The sequence below is a fragment of the Fimicolochytrium jonesii genome (genome assembly GCF_025526975.1).
Source record: "Fimicolochytrium jonesii strain JEL569 chromosome Unknown EV422scaffold_31, whole genome shotgun sequence".
In the NCBI taxonomy this organism is placed as follows: domain Eukaryota; kingdom Fungi; phylum Chytridiomycota; class Chytridiomycetes; order Spizellomycetales; family Powellomycetaceae; genus Fimicolochytrium; species Fimicolochytrium jonesii.
In genome coordinates, this window is record NW_026515698.1 from 46,608 (window position 1) to 64,578 (window position 17,971).

The 17,971-nt window shown below is 55.9% G+C and overlaps 5 protein-coding genes across 5 annotated transcripts; 4 read left to right on the plus strand and 1 right to left on the minus strand.

The window, feature by feature from the left end:
- Nucleotides 1-126: 126 nt before the first annotated feature.
- EV422DRAFT_260830 (uncharacterized protein) lies at nt 127-1,491 on the plus strand. Its single transcript, XM_053065791.1, has 4 exons — nt 127-667; nt 721-985; nt 1,051-1,173; nt 1,246-1,491. The coding sequence occupies exons 1-4, from the start codon at nt 350-352 to the stop codon at nt 1,398-1,400; spliced, it is 861 nt and encodes a 286-aa protein (XP_052921984.1). The 5' UTR covers nt 127-349; the 3' UTR covers nt 1,401-1,491.
- A 1,516-nt stretch (nt 1,492-3,007) lies between these two features.
- On the plus strand, nt 3,008-5,180 carry EV422DRAFT_260873 (uncharacterized protein). The gene is made up of 4 exons (XM_053065792.1): nt 3,008-3,114; nt 3,308-4,035; nt 4,114-4,347; nt 4,425-5,180. The coding sequence occupies exons 1-4, from the start codon at nt 3,102-3,104 to the stop codon at nt 4,992-4,994; spliced, it is 1,545 nt and encodes a 514-aa protein (XP_052921985.1). The 5' UTR covers nt 3,008-3,101; the 3' UTR covers nt 4,995-5,180.
- Nucleotides 5,181-7,378: 2,198 nt separating this feature from the next.
- Nucleotides 7,379-9,451, plus strand: EV422DRAFT_571102 (uncharacterized protein; the record flags this gene model as incomplete). Its single annotated transcript, XM_053072953.1, has 9 exons — nt 7,379-7,565; nt 7,819-8,160; nt 8,226-8,412; nt 8,497-8,695; nt 8,780-8,817; nt 8,889-8,929; nt 8,998-9,068; nt 9,141-9,275; nt 9,347-9,451. 9 exons carry the CDS (start codon nt 7,379-7,381, stop codon nt 9,449-9,451), a joined length of 1,305 nt encoding a protein of 434 aa, XP_052921986.1.
- A 522-nt stretch (nt 9,452-9,973) lies between these two features.
- EV422DRAFT_543034 (S-adenosyl-L-methionine-dependent methyltransferase) lies at nt 9,974-11,534 on the minus strand. Its single transcript, XM_053071312.1, has 4 exons — nt 11,224-11,534; nt 10,861-11,150; nt 10,702-10,792; nt 9,974-10,628 (listed from the first exon to the last, which is right to left on the minus strand). Exons 1-4 carry the CDS (start codon nt 11,237-11,239, stop codon nt 10,258-10,260), a joined length of 768 nt encoding a protein of 255 aa, XP_052921987.1. The 5' UTR covers nt 11,240-11,534; the 3' UTR covers nt 9,974-10,257.
- A 54-nt stretch (nt 11,535-11,588) lies between these two features.
- On the plus strand, nt 11,589-13,487 carry EV422DRAFT_543036 (chaperonin 10-like protein). Its single transcript, XM_053071313.1, has 2 exons — nt 11,589-12,318; nt 12,403-13,487. The coding sequence occupies exons 1-2, from the start codon at nt 12,044-12,046 to the stop codon at nt 13,280-13,282; spliced, it is 1,155 nt and encodes a 384-aa protein (XP_052921988.1). The 5' UTR covers nt 11,589-12,043; the 3' UTR covers nt 13,283-13,487.
- Nucleotides 13,488-17,971: the final 4,484 nt, after the last annotated feature.

A 17,971-nucleotide genomic window follows, 5' to 3' on the forward strand; every position in this document is an offset into this window, starting at 1 on the left:
TGCTCATTGCAAGCTGCAGCGGGTTGTATAAACGGTACGACGAGGAGGAGTACCAAAGTCCCGGGCTACTTGTTCTAAGGGCGAACTCGTTGTCGTTGCGGGTTGTATAAACTGTCTATTTTTGGTTCCATCCCTTCCGCTGCTGCATCCCCACAGTTCTGCGGTAATAAGATTTCTGTTTCACAGCCCTTCCCCCGCACGAAATGACCCGCCCCGAAGGCGGGGGGCGCCAGCCCTCGTACAATAGAAAGGAAGTACGAAAGGATACAATACAAAGGAAGTTCGAAAATAGGAGGTTTCCCCGACATCACTCACACGCTTTCCCATCACCCACTCAAGCAACTCCGCAATGTCAACAGAGAAAGACTTAGCGAAAACCGGTAGTTCCGAGCATGAGAACGTGAAGAAGCACAAAGAGAAAGCCAAGGGGCAGGCTGTTTTCCCGATTGACCACTGGCGCCCGATTTTGAACTATTTACCATTCAAAACGCTCATCACATTCCGAGCGGTATCACGTGCTTGCTCGGCAGAGGCTAACATGGTTCTGGAGAAGCAGTTCGGATGGCAGGCTGGATACCGCCTAAGTCCTATAGCGATATTTCTTGCCGAGGAAGGAATTCTGAAGCTACATCCTGGGAAGATGAGGAGTTTGATGAATCTCTATAAGGTATGTATTGTGCAACGTCTTTTCCTTGGGTGCTACCTTTAACATTATGGCAGACCCCTGTAGTAGTGCGAAAAAAGAAAAGCCCTTTGTTGAAAGAGTTTCACTGGAACCAAAACTGTCCCAAGATGTATTCGACATCGGCCCGCGGGCAGCGACTGCCATCTGTGGAGATGAGTCTGTATAAAGCCAGAGAGCGGGGCTTCACATCTTGTGAGGACCCATGTCGCGGTAGCGAGTTTTATGAGGCTGGACTCCAAAGTTTGGAATATGACTGCCGGCGTTGCTCTGAAGGCATGGTTGCTTTAACCACGTCGCCAGGTGAGCAGTCGAGTTCGCAAACGCCATTGCGTGGACAGCCCTCATTGCGGAATGAACCATTGCAGCCTCCTATTACAAGTGCTTATGTTGGGAGTGCACCCGAAGCCTGACCAGTGGAGTTTTAAAATGCGACAGGCCCGATTGTGACGGGCCAATAAAAGAATCAATACTCCCTGTGCTTCTTACAGGTAAGGCAAAGGGGCTCATTTTTCCCAGATGTGTTTCCTTCAAGTAACTCCGTCACTCACTATCACATATAGGATATCAATGGGAATGCAGCAAGTGCCGAAAATGTTTCCCGACAAACACGGACACCACTTGCAAATATGGATTACCCACCAATTTGTGCGACATGTGGTGTACAAACATACGTCGGGACGCGAGCGACGAGCAGCGGAGGTGCAACCACCGCTAACCCGACGTCCGAGCATCATTTTTACAAACGGCACCATGTGCAATACCACGTTTGGTGCGGGTTACCCCGTGACATTCACGTTCCGTATGGTGCCATTCCTATCTGAGATCTCACTCTATTTCACTCCACGCTTCTCAGCAAGTCACGAGTTGGAGGGGGTTGTTTGGTCCGGTTCTCTTGGTTTACGCAGTGAGGTTTCGAAAGTTCAAAGAAGGCAAGATGTTATAACGGGCATATGTGCTTCGATTAGTGGTTGTAGTTGTATCTTTCCTAGCATTAGTTCTATATTGCTTTCCGCAACCCCTACGATGGCCTGTAAATATGCACAAATGTTCGCATCTGGCTGCGATCTGTGCAGCAGCTCGCCTCCATTTGCGATTGCCATCAGTCATAGCCATCAGTCACAAACCGTCGTATTGTTGAGTCGCGACGGGTTAGGGTCAAGGTGGTCGCGACGTAGTAACTTCTGTGGGTCGAGAGTTTATCGATAAACGTGTTGCTATAAGAACCACTGCTGCGGCTGTACCGCCGTAAGAGGCAGATCAGTAACAGCGACAGTGGAGTAACCGTAAGATAGCCCTACTGACGTTTCTGGAAGGTGCAACGCGGCTGGCCCGGCACCGAACACACGCACACGGCGTTCAGCCTCGGTTTGAAGGGGAAGGTGACGAAAACGCTGAACATTGCAGACACGGGCAAGCTACAGAATGAGTTGCTTGATCACGTTCAAACAAGCGTGGACCTCTCCGTGGGTCCCAACGCGTTGACTGAGAAGATTCGGCCGATCTTCAAGCTCTTCATTGACGTCGACTTCCAATATGAAAGAGTCGAACATTTCATGCAAAATCAAAGCGGAGATGACTGGCGGGAAAGGTTACACGAGCAGCTGCAGTTGATCCCGATAGCAGCGACGACGATCCTTTCAAGGGCGCTGAGCAGGGCGCCACGGCTGATTCTAGCGACTCGCATGCCGTACAAGATGCACCTCCACTTTCCGGACGTAGTTGTGGACGAAAGGGGGGCTAAAAAGTTCTGTGCGGATATGAAAGTAGCACTTGCAACGCATCCTCTGATGGACAAGGCGTCGATAGATACGTCGGTCTATCGGACTGGTCTGCGACTGCTCTGGTGCCACAAAGGGGGGATGACGAAGAATCCGGATGCAACCCGAGTGGAGAAACAGCGGTACGAGCAGCTGTTTGGTGCGGGGACGTGGTCAGCGGTCTACGAGATCACCGACCCATTGACATGGGAAAAGAAAACGGAAAGAACGCTAGAGGATCTTCAAGCGACGTCGATCATGGCGGAGGAAGGAGCGGAGCTGACGCCCTTCGCCCTGAGTGCGGAAGAAATAGAGGAGATGGAATCAAGCGGAGAGCCATCGTCGTCGTTGTCACCAATAAGGAAGAGAAAGCGAAGCGCCAAAGGCAAAGGAAAAGAAGCCGTCAAAGATACCCAGTCAAGTGATGACTCCTCGCTTGTAAAGACGAGACTACGAGAAATCCCGAGCAATTTGCGGACGTATGTACTCATTTTGACAGCAAGGTTGGGCAACCCTAACCCGCAGGCGGCGAGCTGCTGAGAGACGCGACGAGTTGCGGCCTCCCCCCCCCCCTCCCAAAGTGGCTTTCGGCGCCGGTCCCACTGCACACGCAGGCATATTCAGCACTTACTTGGGCTCATCGTTGCACTCTCTCCGATATGAACGAACTCGGTAAGCGTCTGTTCCGCTCCCTTTCCCGTGGCTCCAGGCGCAATGTTTGCGGGAAGCGCCATCGCGGAGCAATCTTATAGCTCACCGGCGGAGCCTGGACACGGGGGTTTTCACTGTACACTTGGGTTTTCACGGGGTTGAGGTTGGTGTATGGTGTCGCTGACGGTTTCCCTCTCTTGATTCCCTATCACAGACCGACTGCTCAAGGAGCTAGACAAGGCTGGCTCCTCTAGAGGGAGCGTAGTGCCAAAGTCTGTGTCGGGGCTAGGACCAGCGCAACCGCCACCTCCACCTTCCCAGCAGCCAGGACAACACCAACAGTTCCAGCAACCCTCCCAGCACAACCCCGCCACCGCTGGTTCGGCGCTCGGTTCTAGCGGCCGGGGGGGCTCTTCCACCAACCTAGCCGCCCCCACCCAATCCAACAGCGAGCTCAACGGCCTCCTCAAAGACCTCACGGACCTGAAAGGCCTAGTGGTTAGTGGCCAAAATGCCTCTTCCGACGAAGATGACACCCGCCACCACCCACCACCGCGTGCATCAGTCGGTGCCCCCGGCAGCGGCAGATCCAGCGTAGGCGGCTCCGGCGGTCCTGGCGGAATTCGCAACGCTAACCTCGATTTCGGCGCCTTGGGCAGTTCGGGTGGTGGTCCAGGGAGCAGCGGCGGGTCCGCGCGTTCATCCAACACCGTGCGTCCAGCCGTTACGCCTAAGCCCTGCGCCACGTGCGCAAAACCCGTTATTGGACCCACTGTTAATGCGATGGGACGCACGTATCACCCGGAACATTTTACGTGCAGAGGGTGTGACCGGCAGCTGGGCCAAGGGAGGTTTTATGAGAAGGATGGGTTTGCTTTTTGTGAAGGGTGTTGGCAGAAGGATTTGCCGAGTTGTGCGTACTGTAGTGGTGTCGTTATGGAGGTGGGCATCATCAATTATTTTATGCCGCAGAGATCTCTGCATCTCCCTACCCTTTGCACTAACGTCTACCAACAACAGCGCTGTGTCGAAGCTCTAGGCAGATCATGGCACCCACACCACTTCTTCTGCGCACAGTGCGGCAAGCTGTTTCCGCCCGGTGCGGCATTCCTCGAAAAGGACGGCATGGCCTACTGCGAAGACGATTATTTCGCCCTCTTTGCGACGCGATGCGGTGGATGCGAGAAGGTTATCTTTGGCGAATTCGTGTCGGCTTGTGGGAAGGAGTGGCATATGGATTGCTTCGTTTGTGGGGTGAGTTCTGGGAGTGGATATGGATGGTGAATGTGAAGGGAGTGGACGCAGCGGTTTCTGATGATTGTGGAAATCAGGACTGCAAACAACCATTCCCGACCGGCACATTCTACGAGCACCAAGGCCGGCCTTACTGCGCGACACACCATTCCATCCGCCGAACCCAAAACATGACGTCTTTCGACGGCAGCGGTTCCCAACAAAGAGTCCAGGGCCGACTCGACACCCACAGCCCTCAGAAAGGAGCCCAGCAACAAAACCAACCAAATTCCGGGTCCGCCCTCGGCTCCGGCTCCGATTCCGACCCCTCCCCATCCGCGACCGCCAACCTCGACCTTCCGTCCCTCCCAGGCCCCTCAATCTCGCACGCCCTCCCACCGTCAACGCCTTTCTGCTCCGGCTGCCAAAAGCACGTCGCGTCCCGCGGCGGGGGCACAGCTGAAGTCGTATCGATTGCGGGCAAAGTGTGGCATATGGAGTGTTTTACGTGCAGTTATTGTGGGAAGAAGCTGAACCCGAAGGCTGCGGGTGGTGGAGCTGCGGGGGACGGGAAGGCGGGAGTGAGTGGGGGTGGGGGCGAGGGAGCGCCGTGGAGGGAGCGGGAGGGACGGTGTTATTGTTATGGGTGTTTTAATTATGTTGGGTGAGGTGGTGGGGTGGAGACGTTTTCACATTCTTTCGGTTGTTGTTGCCTCTACTTTGTAACTCGAATAGCGCCCCAGTGGTCTCGAATAGCGCCCCAGTGGACCTCCATCAAGTACGGCTTGGCCCCATTGTAAATCTGCCGAAGAAGTGGTGTTGTGCAGGTGCATATTGACCGCTTGATTGGAAGCCTTCTGACTTGTTTGCACATCGTTACCCAGTTCAACTGGTCCAACCACCATCCCCTGGTCGGCGTTTGATGGTGCTCGCGGCCTCCCTCACCCGCACGCACCCGGTGTCTATGAGGATACGGCAGAAGATGCCGCCGACACGCCCATGGACCATGAACGTGTGCTTGTCGATGACGGTATTCCGGAATGGTGTCCTGCAGTCGGGGTCCGGTAGGCCCATCGGGTTGTCTGGACGCTGAGGCGCTGCAGGCGGTCAGGCCCTGGGGAGAAAATCCTGACTGTCGACGGAGTGCGGGGCTCGGGGGCTCCTCCGCGGCCGAATGGAACTCCTCGTCGCCGTCATCGAAAGCTTCGGCGGGCGCCGCCGAGATCTTGGGGCGGTCCGGGTTCTTAGGGCACGCTCGGGCATAGTAGTCCTTGCTGTCGCGGGGGGCTACTGACAGGTGCGGTCAGTGTGGTGACGCCTGCAGCACCTCATCACACCCCCCTTAGAGCCAAGCGTCACTCCTATGTCGACCGCACCTGTCAGTAGCCCCCCGCGTTGCTTGATGTGGAGAGCTAACACGAGCGTCGACCGTGGAGAGAGGGCGCATGGCTCTACCGGAGCGGTTGGCGTCACTCTGTGGAGCGTCACCATGATGGCACTCAGATCCACATCGATATAGTGTGGAGATAGGTCGGCCTGGTTGCGGCTGACGATAATGAATGGCACCGACGTGCACCGGTCCTTGTCCCTGCGGATATAAAAGGAAGGCAGTAGTCCCCTCAGCACCTTCCCGCCAGTCCTCGGACCTCACATCTTTTGCTCTTAACCTTGCAACCTCTCCTCGTCTTCCTCTCCGCCATGGCCAGTACAGCTGCTCCCGCCACGTCCTCCACTGCCGGCCCAGCCCCGGCCAAGAAACGAGCTGGTCAGGGTCCCACCCGAGGGGACGACCTCAAAAAGGCTCTCAAGAAACAACGAGTGGTGAGTTCACGGATGGTACCCAGTTGATCGGACTTACATGGTTCTGACCGACCCCATCTCAGGACACCCCGGAGGTGCACTCCGCCAGCACCCCGGAGCCTCCTGCCCCGCCGGCCCTGCAACCGGTACCGGCCTGGCCAGATGCTTCTCTCCGCATGCCAGCATATTATATGCCGGCCCTGCATTATTCCCCTCTGTGACGACACCGTAAGGACCCACATGTTATGGGTAATCCCCGCGAGTTGACGAGGTGACTGACGGTTCCCGTCCCTTTCCGACAGACTGACCGTCGGCGAGTTCCCGTGCGGCTTCGCGCCTGCTTCCTCGGCACGGACGTGATGTGCGGACGCCTCGACGCGAAGCCGTCACCGATATGTACCACAACTATCCAGCGGGGCAGAACATGACCAAGGCGTGTCAGACAGCGGGACGGATGTCTGACGCATGCGAACGCCAAACTCAAGGTGTGGCGATTATTGATGAATAAGGATGTCTATCAGGACAGCCTGTTCATGCAGAGCCTGACTGACAATGTTATCAGTCCTATCCCCAACGACGACGACGACACCCAAGCAGAACATGTGTGAAGCAACGGGCCGGGTGTGCGGGGTCGTCACCCATGCGTACGCCAAACTCAAGGTGTCGCGGCGAGCTCTACGGTCGACGAGCTACGGCCGATGAGCGTGGGCAGGGATTCTTGAACGTAATCAAGTAACTAGTCTTCTTCACTTCTCAATACATCGTATCTCCAGCCCATTATCGATCAAGCTTCCTTTGACGTTTGTACATAGTAGATACAGTACAGTGTACTGAGTAGTAGGTGTGATGGAAACCTCCCTGTATTCAACGTAGTTCTAGAAAACGTAACTATCGAGGACCAAGTCCGACGGCAAAGAGTAGGGTTATGCAACGAATATATGGGCACGTGAGGGCACGGTTAGGGTTAGGATTCGGGTTCGGGTTAGGGTTCGGGCTAGGGCTAGGGTTATATAGGACACGGTTCCGTAACAAGGTGCCAGGTGGGGCTCGCCTCCGTCCACACTCGGACTTACATCCTTCACCCTCTGACTTACATCGCGCTACCTTACCTGACGCACGGCCTTACACACGACTTCCTACCGCGCTATTCGCAACCGTCTTGGGAGATCTATCTCCTTTACCTTGGCATTGAACACCGCCCACCTGACACCTACTTTCAGGGCCCTCCTCCGCTCTCTCTCTCCACTCAGTCATGGAGGGCGCTCTCCTCCACTCCCCTCCTCCTACCGCACCAACACTGACACCAAACACACCAAATACTGAGGAACGACCACCTAACCTGGAACAGATACTCGCACCGGGAGCTGATATAGACGCGGATACAACAGATATCTCGTTTGAGACGTTGGACACTGGGTCAACGAGTGGTCCGCCGCAAGGTAGGGAGGCATGAGGATGGTTGGGCGAGGGATGGGGATGAGGAACGGTTGCGGATGAGGGGTGGGATGAGGGTTGAGGTTGTGTAAGTGATGGCAGCCGCAAGATGGTGGTTCTCTGCAACGAGCAAAGCCATGCGAGTTGCGAGCGGAGCGAGTTCCTTGCGCAAAGGGCGCAATACCTATGACCATTGATAGCTTCGTGAGCGGACGCTTGACATTTGAAGATTCTAACTCTCCTCCTTGAACTCCGTAGCAGGTATCTGGAGCAAAGTCCACTCCGGCCTCACCCACTTCTTCTACACCACCTCCTCCGCCTTCCGATCCCCCTCCTCCGATCCCACCACCCTCCTGTCCCGGCTCACCTCCCCCATGCACCCAACAGGCCCCATAACCTTCCTCGCCGCCCACACCTACCCCTCCTTCACCGACCCAGCCTTTCTAGACGACTTCAGAAGCAGGCCATGGATGACGTACCGGAGCGGGTTTGAAGGGATCGAGGGCACGGCGTTTACGAGTGATGTTGGCTGGGGGTGTATGTTGAGGAGTGGGCAGATGTTGTTAAGTGGGGTGCTGTTGAGGCATTTACTCGGAAAAGGTGCGTGTATCTCTTCTTCAGAGTCGGTTGAACCGATTTCCTAACGCTCTATCTGTGTTACCTAGACTGGAGACTCTCTCAAACCACCACGGACTCTACGACATCCCACACCCACGCCCGCATCATATCAATGTTCGCAGATACACCACTCGCCCCCTTCTCGCTACACAACATCGCCCTGCTTGGCGCACGGAAGTTTGGAAAGAGTGTTGGGGAGTGGTTTGGGCCTAGTACCATTTCGCAGTGTCTCAAGTATGCTTTCGCCCTCATATTCACATCGTATCCCTGTTTCTGCTTTATTCCGGCCCTTTTCTGACCAAGTTCTGTTTGGATCAGGGAACTAGTGGAACAGACACCAAACCTTAACCTCACAGTCCACATTGCGACGGACAACACGTTATATACCTCCAGCGTCATCAGACAGTGCACGAGTGCGGGCGACGACACGACAGGGGACTGGACGCCGGTACTCATATTAGTGCCCTTGATGTTGGGCGTGAGGGAGACAAATCCGGTTTATTTTGCGGGGCTGAAGGTGGGTTGAGTCTCGAGGAAAGGGAGGGTAAAATCGGGGTGGGGGGGGGGGGGGGGAAGAGAGCTGATGAAGGTTCGGTTCTAGGCGTGTTTTGGAATCGAGGCCTGTGTCGGTGTTGCCGGGTACGTCAAACACAAAACCTCATACCGGTGCTGCTCACGTGGAAAGGTTACTCACCTCACCACTCATGTAGGGGCCGACCCAACTCCTCGCTGTTCTTCGTCGGGACGGCAGGTAACGACTTTCCCTCCATGGGTCTCACGCGATGACGAATGTTCGCTTACCCCCTTTCTGTCGTATAGGGGACAACGTTCTTTATCTGGACCCACACACCGTCCGTCCCGCTGTCTCCCTCCCTGATCCAACAGACGAGGTGGGTGTTTACGTTCAACGCCTTATCACCCCACATGCACATGTGAATCACATTGACACCTTGATACCGTAGGACCTAGCGACTTACACACCCCCGCAAATCCGCACAATCTCCCTCACCTCCCTCGATCCCTCCCTCGTGCTCGGATTCTACTGCCCCACGCCTCAATCCTTCACCGCCTTCACTTCTGCATGTCTCGGTTCACAGGTAAGGGCATCATCAAAGATCTGTTTTATGTTGGAGGGGGATGGAGTGTTGATTAACTTTGGGTGGTTTAGGTGTCGAGTGGAGGAACGCCGTTGTTTGCGATCATGGAGAAAGAGCCGGAGTTCAGGGATCGGGGGGCGGATGTGGATGTTTTAGGGGATGATGATGATTTTTGAACCGCCCCTTCCCCTTGTCACTCACAGAGAATTCGGGAAGGGGCCGATTGTTTTGGGACGGTAAAGGGGAGGTTATCCGTCTCTGTGCACGGCTTCTTCAAGGAGGGCTCAGGTCGAACAAGACTGGCTGTAGATATGTTTTTGGAGGGGAGATTGATGGATTTGTACATACAGAAACGGGTTTTTTGTTCATCGGGAATTCTAATTGACGGTTCTGTTTTTTGCAGCCCATACCGGGCTTTGATGTCTGGGGTTCTTACGATCGTCCCCAATCGTTCTGAAACGTCGCCCATTGCGAACTGACCCGTCCCCAGTCGTTCTGAAACGTCGAGAGGACTTAAAGCAAGGTCAGAGCAACTGAAGGTGGGTGAACCTATACGCTCTCAATTGTTGGCCGGAAAGCGCGGCGGGCATCCGGGCATGCTCAGTGGGCGGTGGCGTGAATGCCAGACGAACGCTGACGAATGACGATTTTCCGGGCCGGTGCGAGCATGGATGAGGCGAGGAAGGTTCGGGCCGGTGCGAGCATGGATGAGGCGAGGAAGGCAGTGGTGAGGGCGTACCCGCGCAGTGTTGTTGCCAGATTGGCTTGGTAGGCCGCGCCATCCCTCTCTTTAGAATTTACATAGCCCACATAGACATATGTGCCTTCAATGGCAGCTGCCCGTTCCACTTGTATGATGCACTCGTTTACGTGAAATAATGAGAAAACTCCTTTGAGTGGATTGTGTAACATGGAAACCACTATTCAACCTACGTGCGCTTCTCTACGGCCTACTCTTCTATGTTGATCTTCAGTGCGCATCCTAGGCTTTGATCGCAACGACAATGTTGGCCTTCCAAGTCAGTTTCCAGTTTCCCTCCCGCCGCACAACCTCCCTGACATGGTCAGAATACTCCTGCTTAAACTCAGCCGACATCGGCAACAAGAAAAACAGATTCTCAAGGTATTCATCTGCGTCCTTCTCCTCGGTGTCGAACTGGAACGCTACAATCTGCACGGAGTGGAACCCAATGTTCTCAAGTTTGGTGTGGATCTCGGTGGGGTCGGTCCAGGCGTGCAGCGGCGGCGGTTTTTGGAAATCGGGTTTGATGGATTCGATGCTTGTTTGCCAGCCGGGCTTGGTCCAGACGCTGAATGCGAGGGTGCCGCCGGATTGGAGGGTGCGGTGGATCTCTGTGAGAACCTCACCCCATCAATGGTCTGCTTTCGGCAACTGACGCCGCGCGGGACTATGTTGATCACCCACCTGTAAACGCTTTGATACTATCGCCTTTGATCGTCTGCGGGCCAAAGTTCCACACAGCATGCGTGAACTCCCCATCTGAGTACGGGAGGGTCTGCAACCGCCAAATTCCATGTCAGTGGCGACGGGCGGGGAGATTGCTGACCGGCAATGCCACCATACCTGAATGTCGCCCTTCTTAATCTCCACATTGCCAGCCTGCAGCTCCGGCTTCGCAAGCGCTGTCTCAGTCATCTTATCATCATAATCCAAACACTTTGCATGCCAATCGCAGTTCTCCAACCCGTGAGCCCCGTTCAGCGAAATGAACTTGCTGGTTACCACACCGCCGCCGCTTGCAACATCTAGGAAGCGGACGGTTGGGGGAAGCGTGGAGTTGATGAGATGAGCTTGCTCGAGAACGCCGACGGCGACCCGGCCGGTGGTGAACTCCATAGCCGCAATCGCGGTGCCTATAGGATCCGGTATTCATCGTTAGGGACCTAACCTTTTATCAAACCCGCTCAAAACCACACAATCACTTACTGCTTTTCGATGGCATCTTGTCGACAGGTATGTATCTCGTTGGCTTGGACGAGGTGCGGTGGGAGCCAAGGATGATATAGGTCCGTTGTGGATTGCCGGCGATGAGTGGTTGGAGGACTCACAAGTCTGGGGGGACCTTTATGACATACACTTTCTATTCTTTTTGAGCTGGCGGTGCTGCTGGCTCTACACACATGGACGGGATGCTATGAAAGGCATTGCTCAGCAGCCTTCAGCCTCATCGGGTAGTTGTTCAACGTGTAGGGAACCCAAAAAGCGCATTGATTTGTGTTCCAAATCCACGATGTGCGAAATGCAGCGAAACGCGTCCGCAAGTCCGACGCCTATTATTTCACGCGTCGGAGAACGCACAAGCCGTTTTACGAGGTCCGTCGAAGAAATACGATTTGCACAAGGCTGCACAGATTGAATCACGGAATTTCATTTCCCACCTTCAAATGTGCAAGATCCCACGTTGATCCGGAGTCCGGACCCAGATCATGTGAAATTCATGGAAGGATCGTCGATGCAGCCGGAACTCGGAGCCGTCTTGAGTCTTGCCGCGTACGACCAGATAGATCTGACAGGATCGACTGATACGGACGGAAACCGTGAAAAGCAGATGACTTTGCGATAGCTGAGCTTTGAAGGTGCGGTACGGCTTTTTTGGAGTTTGTCAGACCATCCACGACATGCCAGTGCATTTGCCACGTTCGCCGAATTCGCGAAACGGGCTACAGTGTAAGATGAGACATACAGTATATCCCCAAGATTTGTCAAGGACCCAGGCAATGGGTCGACGGTGGTTCAGCCTGCCGCAATGTGGTCTTCTCCTTGCTATAAAAGAGCCACTGCACGAGCGCATCCTGCTGTCCTTTATTCAGCCATTCAACCATCACTGACAACAAACGCAACTTCCGACACACCCGACTTTCCCATCCCAAGACAGTTGCCTGAAACTTTAGTCATGACACAAACATCAACCATGGATGCATTCCTCGTCACAACTCCCAACAAGTGGGCTGTCCAGCAGGCTGAGGTCCCGACCGCCAAAGATGGCGAGGTCGTCATTCGAGTTAAGGCCTCGGCCGTAAAGTAAATTTCATTTTCATTCAGACTGGCTCGCCCAGCTTCTTTCGGCATATTTTCCTTACTCATCAACCCTCCCTCCCCATCCAGCCCACTCGACGCGAAAATGGCCAAAGAAGGCTTCATGATCCGCGCCTTCCCCTCCCCTCTCGGCGTCGAGATCAGCGGCATCGTCTCCGCCACCGGTCCCAGCGTTACCACCTTCAAAGTCGGCGACGCCGTCATCGCTCGCGCTCAACTGAACGGTTTTGCCGAATACGCCACCGCTACCGTCCGCCACACATGGCACAAGCCCGCTAACCTCTCCTACACCGAGGCCGCTACCATACCCGTTGGCACCCTCACCGCCGTCATTGGCCTGTTTTCCGAGAAGGGACTCAAGATCTCCCGGCCACGGGACGCGAAGCCGCAGACACCAAAGGAATACCTACTTGTGTGGGGAGGCAGCTCCACCGTCGGATCGTACGCTGTGCAGCTCGCGACCGCGGCAGGCTACAAAGTGATCGCCACGGCGAGCCCCAAGCAGCACAAGACGGTCCTCGCCCTCGGCGCCGCGCACGTCGTCGATTACAACGCCCCTGACGCCGTCGAGCAGATTCGTAAGCTCACAGGTGGAGAGGCCAAGCTAGCGTTCGATGCCGTCGGTGGTCCCGCGACCGCCCAAGCTGCCGCGGCCCTGCGTGCCGATGTAGCCCACCCGTCAACAATCGTGACAACAGCCGTCGGCGCCCCCGAGATCCCTGCGGGCGTGACGCTGTTGCCTACGATCATGGGGTTCGACCCGACGCTAGCTGGTTTCGTGCATGAGGTGATTGGAGATGAGCTGTTGGGGTATTTTGCCGAGGGAAAGCTTAAGCCCAGCAGGGTGAGGGTTGTGGATGGAGGGTTGGAGGGGCTTGGCGAGGCGCTGGAGTTGTTGGCTGCCAAGAAGGTTAGCGGAGAGAAGTTAGTGCTTACTCATCCCGAGTAGATTCCCGTACATCTATATTATTTCTTATGTGGAATAGACATTTTGTGATGATCGTCCTGTGAACTCTGGCGACAATGTTGAATGGAGGCTCGGATGGAGCTAGTCTGCATGTGCACTTGTCCGTCCGATTTCCCTGGCACAGCGGCGACCGATCGATCGGCGGCACACGGAGGAAGACCGTGAGAAGACTGCCTTCCGGACGCGCTTCGGCCACTTCCAGTACAACGTATTACCCTTCGGGCTGACGAACGCGCCCGCGACATTCCAACGCCTCACGAACAAACTCCTGGGCGACAAGTACGATTCATACCTCATCTCTTACCTCGATGACATCCTTATTTTCAGCCCCGACATGGACTCACACATCGGGCATGTCACCGAAGTGCTCAAGACCCTCTCGGCTCATTGCCTCCACGTGAAACCGTCCAAATGTCAGTGGGCAGTGGACCAGGTCGAGTTCTGCGGGCACATGGTTGGTAAGGACGGCCTTTCCATCGCCCCGTCCAAGGTCAAGGCTGTCCGCGCTCGACCCAAACCCACCAGCGCCCTCGAGCTCCTCTCCTTCATGGGGCTAGTCAACTATGTCAAGGAATACATTCCGCATTATGCTGACCCAGCCCTCCCACTGACCAACCTTCAATCCCCCACCCACCCGTGGCAGTAGGGCGCCGAGGAACAAGCAGCATTTGACACCATCAAGGCGCGCGTCGCCGACGCCCCTTGCCTGGCGTTCTTTGACCCTGATAAGTTCCCCTACATCTTCTCTGACGCGTCGGGCTTCGCCGTAGGGGGCTGGATCGGTCAGGGCACAGACGGCAACTTTCCCATGCCGAATCAACTGCCCACCACGAAAAAAGGACCTCAATAACCTTCCGCGCCTCTGCGTCATCTCATATTACTCACGCAAGATGGCTCCGGCCGAAACCCGATACCCCGTGCACAAACAGGAGCTCCTCGCATTGGTCCTAACCGCCACTACCGCATTGGTCGCCAATTCCGTGCATTCGTCGACCACGAATCCCTCATATACCTCCAGAATCAGCCTCATCTCTCCCGGCGCCAGGCCGGATGGGTGGAGTTCCTTCAGGACTACGACTTCACTATCAAATACCTCCCCGGTGAGTTCAATCCCATCGCCGACATACTCAGCCGCACCCCGCTGTACGCCCCAAAGTGCGTCAGCTGTCAGATGAAGGTCGAAGTGTTCTCCATTGTCACCGGGACACCTCTACCGGACATCACCGGCCGCCTCCCTACCGACGCCGAGTGGCTCACTGCGCTCAACGATGACAAGTTCTGCAAGGACACCTTCGCCCACCTGCAGACCACCGCGACGAACCCCGACGACCCCTCTACCCTCTCGGGTTTTGCCCGGCGCCTCACGCGCGACAACCGCAGCTTCCTTTTGTGACCATGGCCCCCGCTACGTCCCCGAGGGCCTTCGGGGCCCCCTCCTCAGGTTCTATCACGACTCCCTGGCCAACGGCGGCCACTCAGGTGTCCAGCGCACCGTTGCCAAACTCCTCGCGCTCTACTACTGGCTCCACCTCAAGCGCGAGGTCCACCAGTTCGTCCGGACTTGTCCCGACTGCCAACGCAACAAGCAGGCTTCCAACTTCGGGCTCCTACGCAGCATTCCGGTCCCCGACGAGCGCTGGTGTTGCGTCGGCTTGGACATCTACTTCCCCACGACAAACTCTAAGGTGGGGGAAGCGGGAGACGAGTCCGTCATGGACAAGGGAGCCGTCCTCATCCCGGTGGAATACTTATCCAGCCGCATAATCCTCCTCGAGACCCACGCCAAGGCAACGGCAAAAGAACTCGCCCAGTTGTTCTTTGACCAGGCCTTCCGCATCACAGGCATGCCCCACACGATCATCAGCGATCGGGACACCAAATGGACCGGCGCCTTTGGGAAGCACCTCCTGAAGTGCGCCGGCGTATAGCAGGAACTCTCGTCGGCACGCCACCAACAGACCGACGGCAAGACGGAGAACGTCATCAAGACAATCAAGAAGATGATGGTCCCCTACCTGAACTACACCGGCTCGAACTGGCGCGAGATGCTTCCCCTCCTCGAGTACAACTACAACAGGATGCCCCAGACCTCCACGGGCATGTCCCCGTATGAGATCAACATCAGGTACATCCCGAAGGTACCAGACCAATGGGGTACCAGCGACCCAACAGAGCAACTGAAACAGGCTGATCGAGAGTCCATTGAGGAACGCATGCAGCAACTGACCCAGGTGAGCCGCATCGTTCAGCACAGACTCCGAGAGGCCCAGGACAGGCAGGCAAGATACTACGACAGGAACAAGAATACGGACGCGTTCGTAGTAGGCGACCAGGTCCTGCTGAACCGCGAAGGCGACGTGTCCCAGAACACCTGGGAGCCACTCCGACACGTCCGTGACACCTTGGCACACAAGCGATATGTCCGAAAGCAAGCCGCCAAGCGCCAGGAGACTCGGGAGACCAAGGCGAAGGAGAGAGCGGCAGTCTCTCGTCGCCGTAAACGTATCTGAACCTTGTACATACATCAAAACAGAGTTTCTACTGTCCAAAATGATCGATACCATTACAGACTCATGCGGGCGGGTACTAGTACCAAGGCCTATGATGCGGGCGGGTACATAGTACCAGGGCCTATGATGCGGGCGGGTACGTAGTACCAGGGCCTACAATGCGGGCGGGTACGAGGTACCAGGGCCTATGCGAGCGGGCAAGCGAGGTGTCAGGGCTCATGCGGGCGGGTATGCAATACCAAGGCCTAGGATGCGGGCGGGTACAGGGTACCAGGGCCTATGCGAGCGGGCAAGCAAGGTGTCAGGGCTCATGCGGGCGGGTATGCAATACCAAGGCTCAGGATGCGAGCGGGTGCGAGGCACCAGGGCTCAGGACAATCGGTGAAGTACCAAAGGGAAACGCTCCGAAGAGATAAAATTCAACAAAATATATACAAGAATGAAGAACGACGACGCCAGGCTAAATACCAACCTGTTTGGCGAAAGACCATTGGCAACGTGAGCCGTGGCAGGCGGTCCCCATGCCACAACGCAGCGGGACGAACTGCTGGATGTTCATCTGGCTAGAGGGAGCGCGTCACATCAGTGGCGGGACCTGTCGAAAATTCACGACTGTTGTACTTACGCGCGGACATGCCCCATACACTGGATGTGGTCGCAGGGGAAGACCCGCACGTCCTTGGCCAGACAATCGCAGTCGGGCCACACACAGGTGCAGGGTAGCTCCTGGCAGATGAGCGGCACTTCACACTCCTCCCCGAAACCGTCCACGTAGCCGCACGTGAACTCTCGACGGGCATGTCGGTCTGTCGGGAAGAGACGTGAGCTGTCAGTCACCCCACGGCAACCACCCATGACATGCGGTTCCTTACGGTGTCATCACAGAGCGGGAGGATGCAAGGCCGGCATATAACGTGCTGGCACGTCGAGAGGAACATTTTGCGGGGGCGGTACGTGTTGCAGTTCCAACACGTAGGTCGGGCCGGTGGAGCCGGGGGCTCCGGGGTACTGTCCGAGTGCACCTCGGGGGTGTCCTGAGATAGAATTGGTCAAACCACGTAAGCTCAGTCAATTGGGCAACCTCCGTGGACTCACCACTCGCTGTCGCTTGATAGCCTTCTTCAGGCTTTCCCCTGTGGCGGGGCCCTTGCCTACATTCTTCTTGCCCGATGACGGGCCGGCGGCAGTGGGCTTGGCAGGAGGTGCTACGCTGGCCATAGTGAAGAGGGGAACGGCGACGGTGAGAGGTTACGAGATTGGGAGCAAGAAATGTAAGTCCAGGGACTGGCGGGAAGGTGCCGAGGGGATTACTGCCTTCTTTTTATATGCCACAGACAAGGACCATAGCGCCCCACGACCAGCTGCGGCCGAATCATCTCTACCTCATATCGGCGTGGATCTGATTGCCATCGTGGTGACCACCGGTGACGCCAGCCGCTCCAGTAGAGCCATGCGCACTCCTCATGGCCGACACCTGTGTCAGCTCCACATCAAGTAACAGCGGGGAGCGACTGACAGGTGCGGTCGGTGTCGGAGTGAACTTGGCTCTAAGGGGGGTGTAATGAGGTGCTGCAGGTGTCACTTTAGTGCGGGGAAGCGCGTAGGGCATGAGATCACGTGTAGCATAGATTATTCTGGAGTTCTACGCTCTGGGGTGACTTCCGAAGGGAAGAAAAGCCTTCGGGCGGCGCCCCGGGAGGTAGAAGCTCTAGAATTCTTTGAATACATCGAGCGGAGACAGAGCTAGCCTCTGGCAACGGACCTAGCATTATTACAATCCGCTGCCACGTTACTTCCACTCTACCTCAGAAGAAGAAGAACAAATCCAAGACTGGCGGCTCCAGAGGCTCCTCCCCTACCCAATCCTCGTCTTCTGACGCAATCAAGAAACCTCCCCAGTGCAGATACTGCCAAAGGGAAGGCCACAAGTAGGAAAACTGCTTTACTTACAAAGCTGTCAAGGATATCATGGACAAGAACGCGAAAACCAAGCAGGACGCACCCGCTGCAGCCTCCATGGCTTATGCCATGCACGTTCAAGTCCAACCAACCAACCACGACGTCCGCCTCTTCAAGGCGGATGTGGATTCCGGTTGTACGGATCATATGACCCCATATATCGAGGATCTAGATCCATCTTCTCTTCAAGACTACCAACGCC